The sequence below is a fragment of the Rhamphochromis sp. 'chilingali' genome, assembly GCF_963969265.1.
Source record: "Rhamphochromis sp. 'chilingali' genome assembly, chromosome: 13".
In the NCBI taxonomy this organism is placed as follows: Eukaryota; Metazoa; Chordata; class Actinopteri; order Cichliformes; family Cichlidae; genus Rhamphochromis; species Rhamphochromis sp. 'chilingali'.
In genome coordinates, this window is record NC_137940.1 from 28,475,292 (window position 1) to 28,497,264 (window position 21,973).

Genomic DNA, 21,973 nt, shown 5'->3' on the forward strand with positions numbered 1-21,973 from the left:
TTAGGCATTTGAAAGTAAGCAGCAGAACTTTATAATCAATACAAAATTTAATAGGCAGCCAATGTAAGTCAGAGAGCACAGGAGTAATGGAGGCAAACTTTCTAGTTCCGGTTAGAAGACGAGCTGCAGCATTCTGAACAAGCTGTAACCATTGGAGGTGAGCGAGTTGGAGTGCAGAGTAGAGAGAGTTACAATAATCTAATCTGGAGGTCACAAAGGCATGTATAAGTTTTTCAAGATCTTTGTACGGTATTACAAGTTTGACCTTGGAAATTTGGCGCAATTGGAAGAAGCCAGATTTAACCACAAAGGAAACCTGTTTATCCAGTTTAAATGAACTATCCAGGAAAACACCTAGATTACTTACAGTATCGTTAAGAAGCAAGCAAAGGGACCAAATCAGGCAGCTAGCTGATCTTGTGGAGTGTGACTATCAAACACCATAATCTCAGTTTTCTTCTCATTTAAAATGAGAGAATTGGCTGACAGCCACTGGGAACTCTCTCAAGCTGTCAGACAAACGATTCAATGAAGCTGGCAGGTCATCAGACAATTGGAAATGGATTTGAATGTTGTCAGCATAACAGTGGTAGGAGATCTGATACTCCAAACAGTAGAGGGCCCAGCCTGCCGAGCACACTGGCGCCATCTTGGATTAACGATTAGATCCTCCCCTCAATAACCTAAATAACAATGTTCTATGAGAGCTTCCACAGAATATATGCAGAAAGCACTCACAGTATTTGTGCAACATACTAAATCAAGAGATTGGAAGTGCAATGAAAGTAAATATCAGTAAGTATTTATATCAGTAAGTATCACCTTTGATAGTCTATTTTTCTGATGGGAAATCACATTTAACGAAAAATAGTTAGACATCTTGACAGCAGCTCCTCACTGATCAGCTTTCAGCTGTGCAGTCTGTGTATAAGCACTGACCACTTAAATTACATGGCTTTATGGACGTTGCCATACAAACAAGCATTTCCTGTTGGTTCCGTCTGCCGAGGACGCTTTGAATACTTGACTTTGCCAAACTCTAGTTCAGCTCTTCTCTCCAGTTGTTTCGCCTGCCGTTTCACAACCCTGATATCAGCAAAGATTTCTTCCTGGTCATCTTCTTCCTCTGAGGAATAGCAAGTAGAGCGGTGGGCCGGCAGAAAAAGTTGGTTAGTTTTATCACAAAGACTGGAAATAATGTAAAATGATTCACACAAAATATGACTTTTGAAATGGGTTCATTAGCAAGCTTTAGACTTTATGGTAGGGCAGATCTGTCTTCTGTGATAAAGGTAGCTGGTTAAACACTATCCACGTATCTAACTGGCATATCTTGCTAAGTCATCAAAAAAGTTTCATTTAAAAATTTCCAATAATTATTTATTTTTATAAAAAGAGTAAAAAGCAATCTGAGCATTGTGAGTGAGGAAAAAGATGAAGTTTTGTACCTTTTTGTTTTTTATGTTTGCTGTTTTTCTTTTTCCGCTGAGCACAGATGACTGCTATACCCACAAGTAAGAAAATGATGAGCGTCGTGAGAACACCAATTAGTGGCAAATTTCCTGTTTCATAAATTTTTAAAAAAGAGCTGTTATTTGAGTCAGAAAACACGATTTTATGAAAAAATTAAATGGGGATAAATAAGAAAATGACACCAGTGGATGTAGTTAGTTTTCAATTTCTAATACACCATATGTCATCACTTATGGCAGCTCCGTTCTCCTTACCCTTAAAAATCTGTGCTGGTTCAACACACAGGGTGTTACTGGCTTTATGCACCCACCCCGATATCATTGTCCCATTGACTGTGGTGCAGTTAATAAAAATGAACCCTATGAGCAAAAGAGATAATTCATGACCATTATAAAAAGTGACATTAATTGTCAAAGTTGTGATTATCGCCTACTATCACTCACCACAAGTAGATATCTTCTTTTCTTTGGAGACATTACTGACGTTGTTCCTGACTGAGCAGACCAGAGTTCCTGAGACGTGCTGTTTCAGAGTCATGATGTTAGTCTCATTATCTCCAGAAAGGAGCTCAGCATCTGTCAGTGTGCGTCCATCCAAAGTCCAGCTGTACTGAGGACTGTCCCCTCCCTCAGAGAAGCAGGACACCCTCATCTCTCCCTGGGACAGACACTTAGAGACCAGCAGGACAGAGGACACAGGAGCTGAGGAAAAACACACAGATGATCTTTATTTTAAAAAAAAAAATCAGGATCTTTGTCATTCGTTGTAGTCTCTAATGAAAACCAAGTATAAAGCATGAAACACAAATATCTAAAATGTGAGATTTGTGAGATATTTAGATGACCAAAACAAGGTTAAATTCAGACCTTTTAATGGCTTAATTTCCCAACAGGGAAGCATTTACCTTGAATAAACAACTGTAAAGTCCGCTCGCCTGATGATCTTCCATCTGAATCAAAGGTTTGAAGGGTATAATTACCACTGTCTGACCTACTCAGGTTATTGATCCTAAATGTTCCATTACTGGGGAAAAGATATCTATGTTCTATGGTATTAGAAATAATCTTATTCTTTCTCACATCTAGTATTTTTAATGAATTATTTAACACTTTGTATCTAGATATTTCTGAGGTGTTGTCCATCAGCTGGATGTCCACGGTTCCTCCCAAAGCTCCATAACACTGAGCTCCATCCTGTCTGCCATCACAGTAAGTTTCCACACCTGGAACTTTTGAAACATTAATAAAGAAAAACATTTGTAATTCGTTAGTTTCTGTAAAATAGTTGTACGTGTTACAAATATTTCTGAACTACCACATTGAAACATAATACCAAACTGCATATTTGAATAATCCATTATTTTGATTGAGTGTGTATAAAATGATGAGCATTGTACTACTGCCATAAATATATAATCTCAGACTACTTTGCAGAAGTAGTTTTCCAAGGTGCAAGTAATCACCACAGTAATGTTTCCAAGAGTGCAATCATGTTAATAACCAAGATAAACAGTTAAACAGATCCTCCACAGTTTTGGCCAAAGCGAACACCATAAAATTTGTTGGGCAATTAAAACTAAAACATGGATACCATGTCTATAGAAGAACTTTTCAGACTCTTTTCACCTACAGATAGTTATAGAGAGTTCAGTAGGTCAGTTGAAATGCTAATATTTTCATGAAAAAATACAAATAGATACAAAAATGGCACAATAACATAAAGTGCTTATATGAACAAAGTAACATTTAACAGAAACAACAAAAAGAAGAAAGAAGCAGAAACAAAGAACAGTCTTAAATTTTTAAAATCTCATTATTATGTTTATCTTACCACTGCTACTATCCATCCATCCATTTCCTTCCACCTATGCAATTATTGCTCAAATTTACACTGCAGATAAAGTAGTGTCACCAATTAACCTAATGCCTGTTCATCCATTTTCTTCAATTTATCCAATTCAGGGCCACTGCTACTAAAATTAGAGACATGTCCATAAAGAAACTAAAGCTCTTCTCAAAGGGTTACAAACTGTAGATTTTGCCAAAAAGAATATAACCTGATTTTTTAAAACAAATAAAAGCACAAATCTCTTTTTTCAAGTATTAGTAGAGCTGCTTTAACATCCCTTATTTTAAAAAATGGTATTGGTTCAAAACACATTGCTTATATGTAACATATTATTAATAATTATTTATATTTAAAAAAAAAACCTTGATCAGCTCACCATGAGGCACTCCCAGTAGAATCACCATCAAGCCAAGCACAGCTTCCATGTCTCCTCACTGTTCAATGTGTGTTGACATAGTTGGAAGTTGTCAGAGTGCTTTATTAAATGGCATGCACATATCTCCAATACTTATTGGTCATAAATGGCTCCTTGGAAATCGTGTTCTCACTGCATATGTGTAAATCTAAAAAAGGAAGTGAAAGCAACATATACCTTATTTGGCATAAATAAAAGGAAGCTCATAGAGCTTCCACAGGCTTTTTCAGTCATTATTTACATTGTCACTGGACTATTTTTAGATCTGCAACCAACTACCACTATCCCATCACATAGTGTCTATTACATTCAGCCACTGGCTTAATCCAATTCAACAAAAGTCTCATTTAAAGTTCATATTTTAGTGACTTACATGTAGTTTATGTTCCTCATGCAGGTAAATGCATTTACATCCACAGTGGAAGCAGAAACACCTTAAACCATTTTTAAAAATTAACATCACCATTTTAAGGATTGTAGTTTATAGGGTGAATAGTGGTTTTCATGACTGTTGTTGCCAATATTCATTCATACCAGAATCTGAATACAGCCCTGCATTCAGTGGGAGAAATGTTTCATTGCTCATTCTCAGCTGTAAACACTACAGCTACATGATGACTGAAACTAGCACCATTGCCTGCCACAAGATCAGTTTCATGATCATTAAAATGTAAAATGTAACAACCCTGTCATAGTCCCTCAGTCCTCCCTGGCTGACTTCACCAGGTTGGCCTTCTGTCTGTCTCTTGTTGTTGTTGGCTGTGCTCAGGTGGGACTTATCCTGGATGCAACGAAGGAAAATATGTCTCAAAAGGATTCCAAATCTGTATGACATAATCCTCAAGCGTAAACTAAGCTTTACAAATGTATTGGAGGTAGTGTGTAGGCACCTGGCAATTATCAGAGAGTTGGGGGAGAAGTCCTTCTTGTGACAGTTTACAGAGAATTGGTGTCAGAACAGAAAATAGAGATAAATGTTTTTGCAAGCAGCAGTTGTCCAGATTGGCAAGGTTTCTGTAGAAGTACGGGGAAGTAACTAGGAGAACTGAGAAGAAACTGGGTTAGAACAAACAGGCATTTGAAGGCAACAGTTAACAGAAATGACTTAATGTTCCCCATAATGCTGGAAACTATGGAGAGAAATGTGTCTTTAAAGGGTTACACATGTGTATGATATGATCCACCTGCATAAAATAAGCTTCATAAATGTGTGCTATGATTTGTGTGTAACTTTTGAGGAGTCACGTGCATGTGTTTGAATCCACACTCAAATATGAAGCAATTTGACCACAAGTGAAACTATTTTACAAATGCGTACATTAAAACCTGGATAACTACTCATTATTTTATTAAGTTCAGCTCACCTATCAAAAACCTTTCTGTGTGTACAAATAATTAACATTGCTCTTGGTTAAAAAAACGTTAAATTTGTGTGGACAAATAGCTTGAGATGCACATCACATTGCATGCCCAGTGGGGGTTTTGAGTAACATTTAATGCTGCCAGCTTCCCACAGATCCACAAATGTAAGCTGCTTTCAAGTTGCAGTGTAAACCTGGGACAACCAGGCTTCCACTATATACCTGCTGTCTTTTTCTCTTTTTTCCAGAGTGTAGTGTCTGCAGTTGATTAATCCATGTTTTTGAAGTAAAGGGCTATGAGCTGTTGTGTTCGTTTAGAAAGAAACGTCCATTTTATTTAAAAACAAACAAACACACAAACAAACAAACAAACATGTATTTGGATTATTGGATGCTTGTATTCCTTTCCCTTCCTCCCTGGAGCAGGATTTCCCCTTTTTGCACTGTGTTTAACATTATCGACTTCATTGTGAATAAACACACTGAACTTTTACTTTGAGACGTATGTTTGAGTTGAGCCTGCCTCATTGGCCATGAAACTTTGTTTAATTTTGGCTGTTTAATTATGAAAAATGTAACAATTAAATTAAATATTTTGGTGATTAAGTTTTAAAGCCTGACTATATCTACATCTGTAATTGTTGAAAATAAATTAAATGAGAGAAATAAATACAAGTAAAACATGTTGGATTTTGGGTTCATCATTTAGTTTTTTCCTTTGGAGCACAGGTGACTGCACAACTAGAGAGTACACCCGTCATCACTTTTTCTTTATGCAATACCAAATCTGATAAGCATGTGTCGGTAACCAAGCTCACTGGTCATGCTCGCCCTAACTTAAATGCATTCTTATTAAAAATATATCTTTGCCTTCTCACTGTTCAGTGTGTGTTGACACTGTCAGCAACAGCCTCCAACAGCATCCTGTTAGTGAGCAGCCTCACAGGAGGATGTGTGAAAACTCTGACCAAAAAGAGCATTGTTATATTCGGTGTATTGTTTGAAATGGGGTAAAAGCAGTTGACACATTACTTCTTCTTTAAACTTACAAGAATTGGAGATTTCTGAGACACCCATTTGGACTGACATGAAGAGAGGGAAATGATCTTCATGGTTGAGAAAACAAGAGCTGGCATTTTTAAAAAAGATCACACTACAATCACATCTGCATGTCTTTAAGTGTGCAGTTACATTTCTTTAGCATATTGGCAGGAAGTCAGATGCGACTCTTGTTACTGTTGTCTAGGGCACCAGTTTAGCTCACAGGGGTGAGGAGGTAACTATAAAACAAACCCTCACCCTTTGCTGAGTGTCCTCTGCACACTCCCTGCTTGCCTTCAATAAAGGCAAAAACACCTGATTTTGTTTGTTTGTTTTGTTGTTGTTTTATTTAAGGCTTATGTCAGTTATGAGACTGTTCACTTTGAATGAGTGTGACTGCAGAACCTCAATGAACCAACAGAGGGAAACATTACACCTACTACTGTTACAGGAATTTTACTCCAATCTAAAAAAAAAAATGCTCAACATACAATTAAGCTACAATTTGTGATTGTAAAAGTAGCTCATGAAAGCTAAAAACACCTGACAGGTCTCTACTCCTTTTTTTTTATGTTTGCTTTGAGAAAAGGAAAATAGAATTACACACTAGTAAGGGAACAACCTTTAAATATATAGATTTTTTTACGTTAAAAATGACAACTCTTATTTATATCAGTGAACAGTGGGCTATCATTGTTCACTGTTGTAAATTAGACCTAAACTCAAAAGGCTAATGTTTTAGTCGATTTTACACAAGTCTGTTGTTTTTTTTTTTTTTAATGAAAGAAAAGCCCCTGACATCTCAAGCATGACCTAACTTCATACTGCTGACCCTTTTCATTTAGCTTTTTTATTTTTATTTTTTTAACTTTGCACTGTCCTGGTTGAATTAATGTATAAAGCTCCTTAGCCATTCCTAATGTCTTCATATATTGCTAGGATAATGAGAAACAGGTGCAGTGACTTGTTGAAATATGTGCAAACATGCGCTGAGAAAGCAAAGACAGTTTGCACAATTCTAAAGCACTTAAAAGTCAATTTTTTGGTATAACCACCTAAAGAAATGAGGGATAGTTCAAGACCTTTATATCGTACTGTATTTCAGCTCATCAACAAAGATCGGACTGCAGAAAAACAAATTACTAATGCATAATATGACATTATCAGACCTAATTTATGAGAGTTATTATAGGAGTTAAATAGTCACCAAAGTTTGCTACTGGATGCAGCAATAGATGCATGTCAATAAACAATCTAGTGCTTTTTAATGGATCCTGTGTCCCTGAATCACATGTTCACAGCCATATCACCAGGCTTCAGCGCTGATGTACTTAAATTCTTGATTTTGTATCAACTGAATAACCTAAGATTGTTGGGAATCATGAACTGAATTGCAGAGCAACAAAGAGCGTCCCCCTGTAACAATATTTATTTATCCTTGCATGGTAATGTGTGTAGACATTCTGAGAACACAAAAGGATAGCGACCATGCTATTGTTTAACCAAGACAAGCATGGTGTTTTCATAGTGACAGATATCTGGTTGTTTCTTGCCATTTCTTTCTTGCTAATATAGAAAAATATTTTTTAAAAAGTTTGTGTTTCAGTTACATGAAAAATAGACATGTGAAACAACATGAGAAGTGTGTGAATCCTTAGCTCAATGTGTGACTTCTATCAAGAAACATTCTAGAAGCACCGAGAGCCTCAGTGTCATGAAATGATCTGCCAGACCTAACGACACGCCTGGTTTCACCATACAAGGAGAAATCTTTATTGTACCCAGAGACTATATAAAGGAAGTGAAACACACTCACAAAAGGTCAACATAAAAACTGCAGTCGCACATGCAGTTTTTTCTGTTATGTCTTGAAATTTTAGTTAAAAAAAAATCAGTCAGTTAAAACCAGACTCATTAACATGCAGTCGTGATAGTTATAATTAAAACAGGTGTACTATCTGCATAAACTATTTTACAGTGTTATGCAAAAGTTTGGGCACCCCTGATAATTTTCATGATTTTCCTTCATAAAACACTGTTTGGATGAGCAATTTCATTTAAATATATCATATAGCAGACGAACGCAGTGATATTTGAGAAGTGAAATGATGTTTTTAGGATTTACAGAAAGTGTGCAATAGTTACTTAAACTAAATTAGGCTGGTGCATAAATTTGGGAACTAAATCTGAATCACATGATTAGTTCATTACCAGGCCTCTGGAGAACTGCAGGAGCTAATTTAGCCATTTAAATCAGTTGTGTTGGTTCAAGGACACATCTAAAACCTGCAGGGACACTGGCCCTCGAGGCCTGGAGTTGCCCACCCTGCCCTAAACTATGATGTTGAACAATCTTTGTTTTCAGGTCATTCGAGAGTTGTTTTAAGGTTGCTACTCAGAGAAGATGCAAAGAGGAGAAAAACGTGCAATTGGCCACCTTAAATACCCTTTCTTATAAGTGGATTCACCTGTGTATGTAGGTCAAGGGTCAATGAGTTTACCAAACAAATTTTGTGTTCCAATAATTAGTACTAAAGGTATTCAAATCAATAAAACGTCATGGGTGCCCAAATATACGCACCAGCCTAATTTGGTTTAAGTAACTATTGCACACTTTCTATAAATCCTATAAACGTTTGACTTCCCAAATATCATTATGCATGTATGCTATATGATATATTTAAATGATCCAAAAAAACAATGATTTATGAAGAAAAATCCTGAAAATTATCAGGGGTGCCCAAACATTTGTATACCACTGGATTTGGTTTCCTCACTGAGTTTATTGTTACTTAGAAAATGAAATAGAGGGGAAAGTTTCCTGACTGAAAGGGAAAACACTGAGTGAAATACATTTTGATTAATTTATCAAAAGAATGTTTCACTTAAAAAGATCTCTTCATAATGTCTATTTTGTTAATGTTTTTTTTATTCTTTTTATTCTTTCTTTGAACCATCCTGTTAAGTAAAAAAGTGCTCAGTGAATTAAGTTCATGCCTTCTTTGTTGTAACTTGCTAAACCTCACCATACTGCACCCCAGCTGGTTAGACACCCATGAAACGAGCGCAAATTTCCTGTGACAGAACCACACCAGCTATAATACATCATTTTCACAGCTTGTTGCACACATTCAGTGCTGCTAATAATAATCAGTGAGTGGAAAGTTTCAGTAATGTCAACAGTCATTTTGAATGTAGTAAAATTAAAAACTGCAGAGTCTGCACTGATAGAAGCAAACTTACTCCTAATGAGGCTCACTGAGCATTATGAGTGATACATTAACAGAAGAAGAATCCTCATAAAATATAGAAGGATGTACCCGACTTACATACATTTTCATGGACACACAAAAACAGACTAAGACAGTATTACACAAATAACAGCTGGAACAGACAAAAACTCATCTGTTAGACAAAACAACTCCTGCATCACAGAACAGAGATGGAACTTAACACCTCTAAGAGGCATGCAGTGAAACTGTCTGAATAATACAAGGCTGTAAAATACTTGACTTTATTTTGAGTACTTTTTCTTCCCCAGCTCTAAAAATGGAGGCAAAAACTGGTTATGTGTCCCCAAGTGGCCTCTCCCTACTTCCTTTTTGTTAAAGTTAAGTTGAGCTGCTGGTTTTGGCATTGGAGGTTTCGGATTTTGGCCTTTTAAAAATTTGTGACATTAATGAATTAATATTCCATACCATCAATGATATTACTAATTTCTTTGTTTGTTTTGTTTTTGTTGGTTTTCTTTTGTTTGTTTTTTTAAATCTGTTTTCCTTTGTCTCATCATTTGATTTACTTCAAGAATAAATAAACTATTGGAATTTTTATTTCACACCTACTGTCTGCTTTGCTATAAATATAAAGGCTTGGGCTTGATAGGCTTGAAACAAATAGTCATCACTGTCTGCCCTGCTTAGTTTATTGATATGTTCCACACCCAGTAACATTTCTTTTAAGTAATGACCCAACAAGTCAACTAAAATATTTAATGTTTAATTATTATAAAGATGTATACATTAATAATGATAATAAAACATGGAAGTGAAACAAATGATGAACAAAGTTAAATTGAAAAGAGAAACTGGTCCATTGCAACCATATAACATTTGTTCAGAGCTTAGACAGAATAAAAATGCAGAAAACACTGACACTGGTAGTATTTAAACATAGAGGAAACTTAAGACTTGATGCATTTTCTCAAAATATTCATCAGTTTTAATATTTTGTATTCCTCTGATAGGAAATCACCTTTAGCTATATTGACACGGACCTTTTGTGCTCGTGGAATAGATACAATCAACTCCTGTTGGTTCAGTGTGTCGAAGTCGCTTTGAAAACTTGACTTGGCCGTACTCCACCTCTGGCTTTGCCTCCACCCTTTGCTCTACTTGCTTCCCCTGCTGCTGCAGCATAACCCTGACATCAGCATACGTGACTTCCTGGTCATCATCTTTCTCTGCCTCTGCAGAGAAAATAAATTGAGCAAATAAAGTCAGTGAGTCATCAAAACAATAGTTTGACGTTTCATGAAACTTGATTTCTTAACAAGAGTTAAATAAATTAGACACACATATATATTACTGGTCACTTTGAGAATGAAGTCGAAATGTGCAAATTACATTTCTTGTTTCAAAACAATTGCCACGGCTGCTATACCCTCGACAAAATACCTCGTTTAGATGAGTCTTGTGATACAACAAACATGCGCTTTATTGCACAAGGGTGGAACCATCGCTATCCTTGCATCTGGCCATTGCCAACCATTTAAACCCAGTTAAAGACAGCGGGTATCAAAAAGATCAAAAAGAATCACAACTTTCTTGGTAATATTAAATAAAGGAAAATATTTTTTGTCAGACTGAAGTAACTTAAAGGAAGTTTTGTACCTTTTTGTTTTGTAGAGAGTTTGTTCTGTTTTTTCCTCTGAGCACAGATGACAGCTACACCCACAAATAAGAGAAATACCAGTGCTGAGAGAACACCGCCGATCAGGGGCAAAGCTGCTACTCCTAAAATGAAAGACATACGAAAACAAAACAAACAAAAAAACTCAGTAAAAACGTTTTTTTTGTTTTTGTTTGTTTTGTTTGCTGGTTTTACAAATGTATTTGGAAATACAGTGGAAAAAAAGAGCCATTCACATTAATGTCCCAGGTGCAAACAATGGGAAAAAATGCAGCAAACAATTAGATGAGTTATGACATTTGTACAAAGTGGTCATAATCAATACAAACCGAATATTACCTTTTGTTTATAATAATCTCACTCACCACAGGTAGATATCCTCTCTTCTTTGGAGACATTACTGATGTTGTTCCTGACTGAGCAGACCAGATGTCCTGAGACGTGCTGTTTCAGAGTGATGATGTTACTCTCATTATTTACAGAAAGGAGTTCAGCATCTGTCAGTGTGCGTCCATCCAGAGTCCAGTTGTACTGAGGACTGTCCCCTCCCTCAGAGGAGCAGGACACCCTCATCTCTCCCAGGGACAGACACTCAGAAACCAGCAGGACAGAGGACACAGGAGCTGAGAGAAACACACACGCAAATGACTTATGTTACTATCATAGGATATTCATAATAATTTTCTGATCACCTGCTAAATTTACAAGTTTGCTCACTTACGGACACAAGACCTGTAGGACACGATTAGTCTCTAATTCTTATGGTAGTTTTATTATAATGAAGAGAGAACCAATCATCCAGAAAAAAACACATTACATAAATGTTAGAATTTGATTTAAATTGATCGAATGTCATTCATAAATATTTGATCTTCAAGCAAAGCATGACTTAGTACTTGGTGGAGAAACCCTTCTCAGCAAGCACAACAGTAATTCATTTCTTACAGTTGGTCACCAGGTTTGCAAACATCTCACAAGGGGGTTTTGGCCAACTCCACTTCACAGAAACTCTCTAAATCTTTTAGGTTTGTTGGCTGCCACTTGGAAACTGAAAGCTTCCTGTCATTCCACAGATATTTTATAGTAGTGAGGTCTGGATACTAGGCCACTTCATGACCTTAGCATTCTACTTTAGCCACTACTTTGCTGCCTTGGTTGTATGTTTTGGGGCATTGTCTTCCTGACAGACCTATCTCTTCCAAAACTTTATACGTTTTATTCATGTGCTTTTTTCTGAAATTTTTTTGGTTCAAAAATTCACACAAAATGTGTGTGAACAGTGAATAGTCTCTGGGCCAATAAGCACATGTTCAAATGTAACAAGTTGTGAGTTGTATTAAACATATCTGTTCTCAGAGTGTATCAACTACATAAAATTGTCTGTCTTTGAAATTCACTGTTCCCTAACCACAAATGAGAATATCAGTGCATAATTTAGTATTTGTAATTCAAGATTCTGCTTTTTCATTAATTGATCAATATCATTTTTAATCCAATGTTAAAAAATATATATAAAAAATAGGTTATTTTCCACCCATAAAGGTATTTATAAATGTCTTTATTATATTCAACAATAGCCTTACAGTACTCATTTAAACCATGTGTCTGACCTGAATTCCAATTTTTGTTTCCAACTCAAACCAATTATGCTGTGTGCATTCATTTTTTGTTTGCATAAAATCGTCTGCAAGCATTTCTTTGTGTGTATCTTGTAGGACCTTTAATCATGCTCTACAATTTTTATTTTGATGTAATAATTTTAAGTTTCTGCCTATTTGCTTTGTTTAGTCAAATTGTATTCAATTAAATTGTATATAGTTTCATTACAACAAGAGTATATATTACATTCTCGAATTAAGAACAGGGAAAGTCCAAAATGCATGTATCTGAAATTTATTGGCATATATTATATACATAGTAAATAAAAATTTTAATTCGTGCTTCGTTTTCCAACAAGGAAAACTTACCTTGAAGAAACAACTGTAGAGTCCGCTCACCTGATGATCTTCCATCTGAATGAAAGGTTTGAAGGGTATAATTACCACTGTTATTCCTGCTGAGGTCATTGATCCTAAATGTTCCATTACTGGGAAAAAAGAGATATCTATGTTCTATGCTATTTGAAGAAAACGTATTATTTCTGACAGTTAGTATTTTTGATGAATTCTTTGACAGATCATATCTAGATATTTCTGCAGTGCTGTCCATCAGTTGAATGTCCACAGTTCCTCCCAAAGCTCCATAACACTGAGCTCCATCCTGTCTGCCATCACAGGAAGTTCCCATACCTGAAAATTTTGAAACATTAATAAATATTTGTCTCAGTTCACACTATGTGAAGAAGCATTTATTGGCATGCAGATTAACATTAACATTACACAGGTCTGTGAGTGAAGCACATTGTGTTAAGGCTCAGCTAGCAGCACTATTTTAGAATTAGTGTCACGTTTTGACATTTTTGTCTGGAAGTCCAAACAGTAAAATGATTTTAATTTAGCTTGTACATGCTGGCTTATCATTACTACTGAATCATCTACTGTGATACTTCAGATAGTACAACAGAGTATTATAGCCACATTAAGAAAATATATATATTGGTGATCAATTATAGTTGTTGCTACGGTTGCAAGACTCTCTACAAAATGCCTGGTGTAGATGAATTAGTGAAACAAACTAATCAGCCGTATAACATCACATAGCATACATCCTCTTTATTGCACAAGGGTGTAACCATCGATAGCCTTGCATCTGTCCATTACCAGCCATTTCCTTTCCAGCCAACTCCAGCAAGTTGGATTGTTTTTCCATCAGATACAACTTTCTGCACCATCTTTTCAAAGTCCTTATACTGATCACCACACTGTGTTTATGAAATAAAAGAGGAATCATTTCCTTCCTCGATTCTAAGGTACGATTTCACTAACTCAGTGAGTATAGCTAGTCTAGCGGTTTGTCTTAAAACAAGTGTACTCTCTTCATTTGGATTTGAAATAGATTTTGATATACCTTTATTAGTCCCACAAGGGGAAATTTCATAAGGCTGCCGACCTATTGCACGCAATGGCGGCGCCATCTTACCCTCCGACCATACATACATTACACAAAACATCACATGGGGAAGACAGGTCAGAGAGGTATAACAATGGAAAATGCACCACATGAGGAAAGATAAGGAGAAAAAAATAACTCCCCCCAGACTGAGCTCCAACAGGGAGATCAGTTTGAGAACAGAAAAAAAAACACCTCTGCACATAGCACATGAAAAAATACACCAAAGAAACACATGACAAGCAACAGCGACTGCGACCGCCTTCGTCAAGAGCAAGAGCAAATGGTTTTCCACTTTAATCTCACAATTTGGACATTATTCTTGCAATGATCAGTAATATTTTTTTCATAATGTGGCTCTAAGCACTCCATCATAATACAGCCATTTTAAATGGTTGTGGTCTTTCTGCAAAATGTAAAGATGCCTGCTGTGACAAAAATGAACAGTTCCGACACTTTGATGTTTCAGTTAACTTGCCCCCATAATTATGACAAGTTGTTGTTAATGTGAAATCTGTTCACATATACCACAGTTGTAGTAGATACCCAAAATAAAAAATATGATATATTCCAATAAACAGTGTTTGCACTGATATTACACAGACAGTGTCTGAAAACTGCATTTAAAACACATTTATATTGTAGATAACTGAGGGCTTTTCCAAAATCTAAATAGATTAAATAAATAAAAATTCTAAAAATGGTACATCTTCCATCATATTTGATTATTAATAAAACTGTGATGGAGCTAATTCAGGTGATTAAAATTAGTTATATATTATTTAAACATTTCTTCTTCCATAACTGTATTTACTTTAAGTGCATATCCACATGAAATTGATATCAGAATTTGATATTATTATTACAAGGAACCAAACAGTGTAATTTAAAAACAGTTAAAGCATTCTGTAATTGTAATTATATTCAACAGATCTATTGTTGATTTTTTTCTGTGTTTGAGATTCTTCATCCATAAGAAAAAAGTCAAACTTTTTCACTGACTTTACTGGATCCCATAGCTGTAAAACATGTTATTCTATTTTGAAATGTAGAATTAAGCATTAATTTTAAAATGTTACTTGGCTCACCATGAGACACTCGAAAGAACAGCAACAATACAACAGCTTCCATGTCTGTTCAAGGTTCAGCTTCTGTTGATCCATACAGTGGCTTTCAAGCTTCAGCTCAGCGTATGCTGCTCTGAACAGACTGCTGTGTCCTGTTAGTGAACCGCCTCACAGAAACCCTTTGTGTTAGGTTTTATTGATGAGGGGATGGAAGGAGGTGGCATCAGTTTTTCTTCCTTTTTAGCTTTCAAGAAGAGAGGGAAACATCTCATTGATACTAAAAGGGGTTTTGAGAATAATTTCTTAAATTCCTAAGAAATCAGTTCACCTGTATTACAGAATTTAGATTTTAGTTATAATAATTTAGTTTTTATTAATAATAAATTTTCTCTCTCTTTCAACAAAAAGTCACTCCGGATGACCACTAACTTTTTAAACACTATGCAAAGAATTGATATATTTTATACTTATACAAATAATTATAGGTCATCTTTAAAGCTTGGCAAATCTCAAGTTTTAATAGTACAAATCTTAAAGTCCGATAAGCCACTAAAACACAGTTAATCCAGTAATAGCATGCTGCAAAATAGCACCATCTCTTGGTAAAGAATAATGTCAATGCCGCTGAGGCCAAGGGGCAGAATGGACCTAATATACAGATGGAAACACAGAGGCTCAAAAAATGGTGTGAATAACATTTATTTACAAAGATGTAATTTTTAAATATAAATGACAAATACTAGTGCACGGGAGCAGGGAACTGTTTACAGGGGCTATGTATATGAAGCTATGTATATCAGTGAAGGCAACAATAGATCCTCAGCACTTAGCTCTTGCATTTATATACAGTGTTATGAAAATGTTTGGGCACCCCTGATAATTTTCATGATTTTCCTTCATAAAACATTGTTTGGATTAGCAATTTATCAAATAGCAGACGAACACAGTGATATTTGAGAAGGGAAATGACGTTTATAGGATTTACAGAAAGTGTGCAATAGTGCAACAGAAAAATCACATCAATATTTAGTAGATCCTCCTTCTGCAGGATTAACGTGGCGATTGTGGCTCAAGAGTTAGGCGTTTGCCTTGTAATCGGAAGGTTGCCGGTTCAAGTTCCGGCTTGGACAGTCTTGGGCGTTGTGTCCTTCACCCGTTGCCTAGTGGCGCCAGTGTCAGTGTGCCCCAGGATGGCTGTGGCTACAATGTAGCTTGCATCACCTGTATGTGGATGACTGGATGTGTAAAGCGCTTTGGGGTCCTTAGGGACTAGTAAAGCGCTATACAAATACAGGCCATTTACCATAGTTATCTTGTTGAAATATCCACCCTCGGCACAACTTCAACTTAGTGACTGATTCTTGAACATTGTTCTCAAAAATCTGCTGATTTTGACCAGAACCCATGCGACTCTCAACTTTAACAAGGTCCCAGTACCTGCACTGGCCACACAGCCCCACAGCATGATGGAACCACCACCAAATTTTACTGTGGGTAGCAAGTGTTTGTCTTGAAATGCTGTGTTCTGTTTCCACCATGCATACTGACTTTTGTTATGTCCAAATAAGTCCATTTTTGTTTCATCAGTCCACTGCACCTTATTTCAAAATCAAGCTGGCCTTGTCCAAATGTGTGTGAAACATACCTCAAGTGACTCTGTTTGTGCGAAAAGGCTGTGGAATGTATTCAAAGTGAGAAAGTAAAAAGTGCCTCTTTGAAGGACATTTCTACCATCTGTTTTTGTACAAAGATAACTGAACCACATGCTAGAGAAATCTAATGGGCCTATTAAACAAATACAAACATTTTTTGTTTGCCTACACACCTACACAGAAAAATGAATATAGTCATGAGCTCTGTTTTTGCTGCTCTAAGATGTACTGCTCTTTATGGATTTACATTATGCATTACGTTCTTGAAGGTTTTTTTTAGTCACAAGTTTCACTTGGAGCCCCATCGGGGTGCAATTGTGTGCATCCCTGACCAAATTGCATGAATTACCTACCTTGTTTAAGAATTTGATTGGGCAATTCAACATCATTCACACATTGTCACAGCACAAGCATTTATGAAGATGAACTGGAACTTACTCATTAGCTCTTGACAGGATGGTGACTTCAAGTGCTGCTAATACAAAGTTAAATTCAGTTGTTCAGTTGGTATAAAATGGCTACTGGACCTCTTTAGGTTTCCTTGAAGATGTTTCACCTCTCATCTGAGAAGCTTCTTCAGTTCTAAGAGAAAGTGATGGAAAGTTCCAGATTGGGTAGTACCAGGGGAACAATATGAGAACAGCACCACCAAGGCTTTTGGCGGAGCAATACAGCAAGAGCATATTGGAGAAGAACCAACCCTTAACAGCAATGTTCAGTGGCTAGTGAATCTAAAAACAGATCACAGCAACCACCCTGAACAGGGTCCAGTAATTATCACAGTGGTAGACATCCAAGAAAGGGTCTCCAGTATCAAGAGTTGGACAGCACCAGGCCCCGACATAGTTCACACCTAGTGGCTGAAGAAGCTGACTGCACTCCATGAGCATCTGGCAGCACAAATGAACTAGCTAGTCGATGGGAGACACTCAGAAAGGCTGGACAGCCCTGACCCTCAAGGACCCCCAGAAGGAACTGGTCCCATCCAACTACCGGCAAAGTTGGATGGGACCAGGCCATTTAACCTTCCTGCCTTCTTGGGACCTTTTTGTGCCACTGCTATGTGTTAAATGGCTGCCATTTCCACTGTGTTCAGTGGAATATAACCAAACTTGCCACAGGATAGTTTTTACCTGTCAATGTTAATATTCCAGTGTGAATTCCTTAAATCAGCCTAAAATGGCTGAGCAGCAGAAATCCCCACACCCATCACCCTGGGGACCATTTTCTGCCCATTGACTTCCATTATAAACGCTATTTTTCAACCCCAAATTATCATCATATGATTTTATTTTTTCTTCTTTTCTTGGATGTCAATGAAGACTCAGGGCCTTGAAGTTTTAATTTTTAAATTGCAAAAAAAATGCAAAAAAAATAATGGCAGGTCAAAATGTATGTTGGTGCCAATCTTTGGTCCATCTAAAGGCCTACTTATAATGACAATCACATATTACTTCAACTGGTTTTTTGTGGAAATATTTAGTTTCGTTTTTTGGTTTTTGGGGCTTATAACACAGGGCGCTCATGTAATAACACTGGGATTTGAAGGGTTAAAACAACGAAAATATAATTAAAACTTTACATGAATATTTCAGGGAGAAGTAGTTTTACAAGGTTGGCTAATTTAAAGTGGAATAAAATATGGATATATGGTCTTTTTATGGCGTGGCTGAGAATGGTCCCTAGGGTGATGGGTGTGAGTTTTTTAAAGGATGGCAGGAGGGTTAAGATGAACAGGCACATGGCAAGAATACCAGAGGCCCAAAACATTAGCTCCTGGTAGACCGAGCAGACAGCCAAGATTGCAAGATTAGGCTAACCAACCTGTGCACTGGATTAATTACAAGAAGGTTTATGACTTCATGCCTCACACCTGGATTTGTCCTGCAGACAGACAAAATGGTGTTGGCTAACCAACCAGAAATAGTGGATGTAGAAACAGAAGAAGACAGCCATAGTGATAGATGTAGCGATGACAGTAACATCCAAAAGAAGGAGAATGAGAAGTTTGAGAAATACCAAGGGCTTAGAGAGGAGTTTGAGAAGATGTAGGGGGTTAAGGTGGTCCCAGTGGTAATCGAAGCACTAAGTGCAGTGACTCCCAAGCTAGGTGAGTGGCTCCAGCAGATCCCAGGAACAATATTCGAGATCGCTGGGACAGACACTCAGAGACCAGCAGGACAGAGGACACAGGAGCTGAGAGAAACACACACAGATGAGTTTAGATACTATAATAAGATGCACTTTCATACACTGTGCTTCCTTCTATGTAACTTTACATGGCCTGTAACTTGGTGGCTGATTTTCCATAGTAGCTAAAATTTTCCACTTTGCAGTAATGTCACTTACAGTACATCGTGGAATATCTAAGAGGGAAGACATATCTCAAAATGACTTGCTGCAAAGGTAGTATCCCGTTACAGTAACATGCACATATTCAGTGAGCTCTTTAGAATTGATTCATTTACTCGCAAATGTCTGTAGAGGCAGACTGCATGGCTAGGTGCTTGGTTTCATACATCTGTGTCAATGGAACTGAAACCAGCTGATTTGAAAGATTAAGAGATGTGGCCCAATACTTTAGTGAATGCAGTGTGCATCATGTAGGTTATCATTATTTTTGGCTAATTCATATGCTAATTCGAAACAGGGGATGCACAAAATATATGTATCTGAAATTATGTATACTATATTATAAAGATATCCAAAACAATATTGCATTTACATCAATTAAAGGTTGAATTTCCTGATGTTTACCTTGAATAAACAACTGTAAAGTCCACATGTCTGATGATTTTCCATCTGAATCAAAGGTTTGAAGGCTATAATCACCACTGTCTGTCCTGCTCAGGTTATTGATCCTAAATGTTCCATTACTCAAAGAAAAGGAGAAACCTGTGTGCTATGGTATTATAAATAGCCTTATTCCCTCTCAGTATCTTTAATGAATCCTTTAACAAGTAGTAAGCAGATATTTCAGAGCTGCTGTCCATCAGCTGGATGTCCACAGTTCCTCCCAAAGCTCCATAACACTGAGCTCCATCCTGTCTGCCATCACAGTAAGTTTCCACACCTGTAAATTCTGAAACATTAAAAAAGAAAAACATTTGTGATTTGTTAGTTTCTACCAAATAAATCACAACAAAAACTGAATCAACGTTATCAGCAAACCAAAATTTACTGATGTGAGGACTTTTACTTGTTAAAAAGTATTTCTTGTATTACCATGTTTATACCTAATATCAAATTATGTTTTGGATAACCCAGTGTTTCGATTGAATGGTATCAAATTATTTATAATAGCACTACTGCCATAAATCTGTCAGCTCTTAATATTTTACTCAGAGTAGATAGCAGTTATGCAAATTGTAGGTAATAGAGGCTCAAGAACAAAATTCTGCATCTATAATCCCAAAGTTATCACACGAATGTGTCCAACATTTACTAATATATTAGTAAGAAGAAATACAGGTAGACACATTCGCCACATTTTAGACAAATGCAGAAACTAAAGTATTTTCATGTGAAAAAAAGAAAAGAAAAGAAAATGGGTGTTTGTCAAAAAGAAAACAGGAACCCATATTTCAGAGGAAAGAAACAAACAGGATGGAGATGTCCATTTCTGAAGGTGGCCTTATAAATGAAAAAGTAATGCAACCGATACATTCTTCAGCATATCAGTAGTCACGACATGACATAAATAACTTAAGATCTGGATTCCTAGAAACAGCCAATCAATAAGCTGAGACACATTCTTCAAAATCAGACAGTCCATCAAAGTAATAAATAAGCTTGGTGTCTCTGATAAGGATGGAAAGAATAAAGTCCTGATACACACATCAATGAAGAAAAAAACACACTTTTAAATAATATCACAACATAATATCACGTTATTACAATATACATAATTATCACGTTATAACAAAAACCTTTCATGTTCGTACAATATAAATATTATATTGTATGAACGTGATAATTATGTATATTGTAATAATGTGATATTATGTTGTTCAAACGTGGACTGCCTTCCACGTGTATTGAAAATGTTCAATTTAAGGCTTTTTACTGTGAGACCAAGCTGGGGCCCTGTGGAACTAAAGCACTGGCTGCGTTGGATCCAGAGGCTGAGTCGGAGGTCTCAGTTTGCACTGGATTCCTAGAGGTGAAGAAAGACAAACAATTTTAAAACATTTAACCCTTTAAGACCTACCATAGAACCAAGTCCGCCAGAGCTTATATTATATTTTTACATGCTGTGGTGCCATTTTTGGGAGCATTTCAAGTTGATATACATCAATACAACCATTATAGCCCAAATAATTTAATAATATGTATGCATTAAGTGTATAGTAATTACATAAATTGCAAAAAAGTGCAATAAACTACCAAAAAATCGTTTTTGTTTTTTTAACATATATTTCTATCCATCCATCCATCCATCCATTCGCATCCGCTTATCCTTTTCAGGGTCGCGGGGGGCGCTGGAGCCTATCCCAGCTGTCATAGGGGGAGAGGCGGGGTACACCCTGGACAGGTCGCCAGTCTGTCGCAGGGCCAACACACAGGGACAGACAACCATTCGCACTCACATTCACTCGCACATTCACACCTATGGGCAATTTGGATTAACCAATTAACCTATCCCCACTAAGTGCATGTCTTTGGACGGTGGGAGGAAGCCGGAGTACCCGGAGAGAACCCACGCAAACACGGGGAGAACATGCAAACTCCTCACAGAAAGACCCCGGCCTGATGGTGGAATTGAACTCAGGACCTTCTTATATATATTTCTAGTTAGAGAAATTTAAGAGGCTTATCCCTCAAAACTGTAAATACAAAAAAGTTGCACAAAATAGTTTCCCACTACAGGAAATTTATTTTGAGTGTCTTCATAGTTTTATTTTTGAAATACAATTTTTATATACTGCAGGAAAAACAAAAATAAATATTATAATGCAAAAAACAGCATGTGCATCAAAATAAACTATTTCCAGCAGTGCAATTTGAGCCCTAAGCATCCCAGAAACGACACAGAAAGTCATAAAGTCAAACATAACTTATAAAAACACCAGTATAATCTCATAAGGCCCTGATGGTAAAAAACTACATTTCTGCAAAATGTGTCTTTGAACGCCGCTTTTTACGTCACTTGGCAGAGCG

The 21,973-nt window shown here is 36.6% G+C and overlaps 2 protein-coding genes across 2 annotated transcripts; both read right to left on the bottom strand.

Annotated features, from left to right (window-relative positions):
• Positions 1–947: 947 nt before the first annotated feature.
• Positions 948–3,746, bottom strand: LOC308408782 (uncharacterized protein; the record flags this gene model as incomplete). Its single annotated transcript, XM_080901191.1, has 6 exons — positions 948–1,126; positions 1,449–1,562; positions 1,728–1,832; positions 1,917–2,174; positions 2,378–2,701; positions 3,698–3,746. 6 exons carry the CDS (start codon positions 3,744–3,746, stop codon positions 948–950), a joined length of 1,029 nt encoding a protein of 342 aa, XP_080757317.1.
• A 6,477-nt stretch (positions 3,747–10,223) lies between these two features.
• On the bottom strand, positions 10,224–15,308 carry LOC308408930 (hepatic and glial cell adhesion molecule-like). Its single transcript, XM_080901413.1, has 4 exons — positions 13,014–15,308; positions 11,412–11,669; positions 11,028–11,150; positions 10,224–10,603 (listed from the first exon to the last, which is right to left on the bottom strand). Exons 1-4 carry the CDS (start codon positions 13,330–13,332, stop codon positions 10,392–10,394), a joined length of 912 nt encoding a protein of 303 aa, XP_080757539.1. The 5' UTR covers positions 13,333–15,308; the 3' UTR covers positions 10,224–10,391.
• Positions 15,309–21,973: the final 6,665 nt, after the last annotated feature.

Bases quoted from the DNA above. Each gene is read 5' to 3' on its own strand.
- LOC308408930 (XM_080901413.1), bottom strand. From the start codon at position 13,332: ATGGGAACTTCCTGTGATGGCAGACAGGATGGAGCTCAGTGTTATGGA. The intron at 11,670-13,013 runs GTAAGTTTTCCT...TGTTTCTCTCAG, and splicing joins TCTACAGTTGTTTCTTCAAG to CTCCTGTGTCCTCTGTCCTG. The intron at 11,151-11,411 runs GTGAGTGAGATT...CTTTCATTTTAG, and splicing joins AGAGAGGATATCTACCTGTG to GAGTAGCAGCTTTGCCCCTG.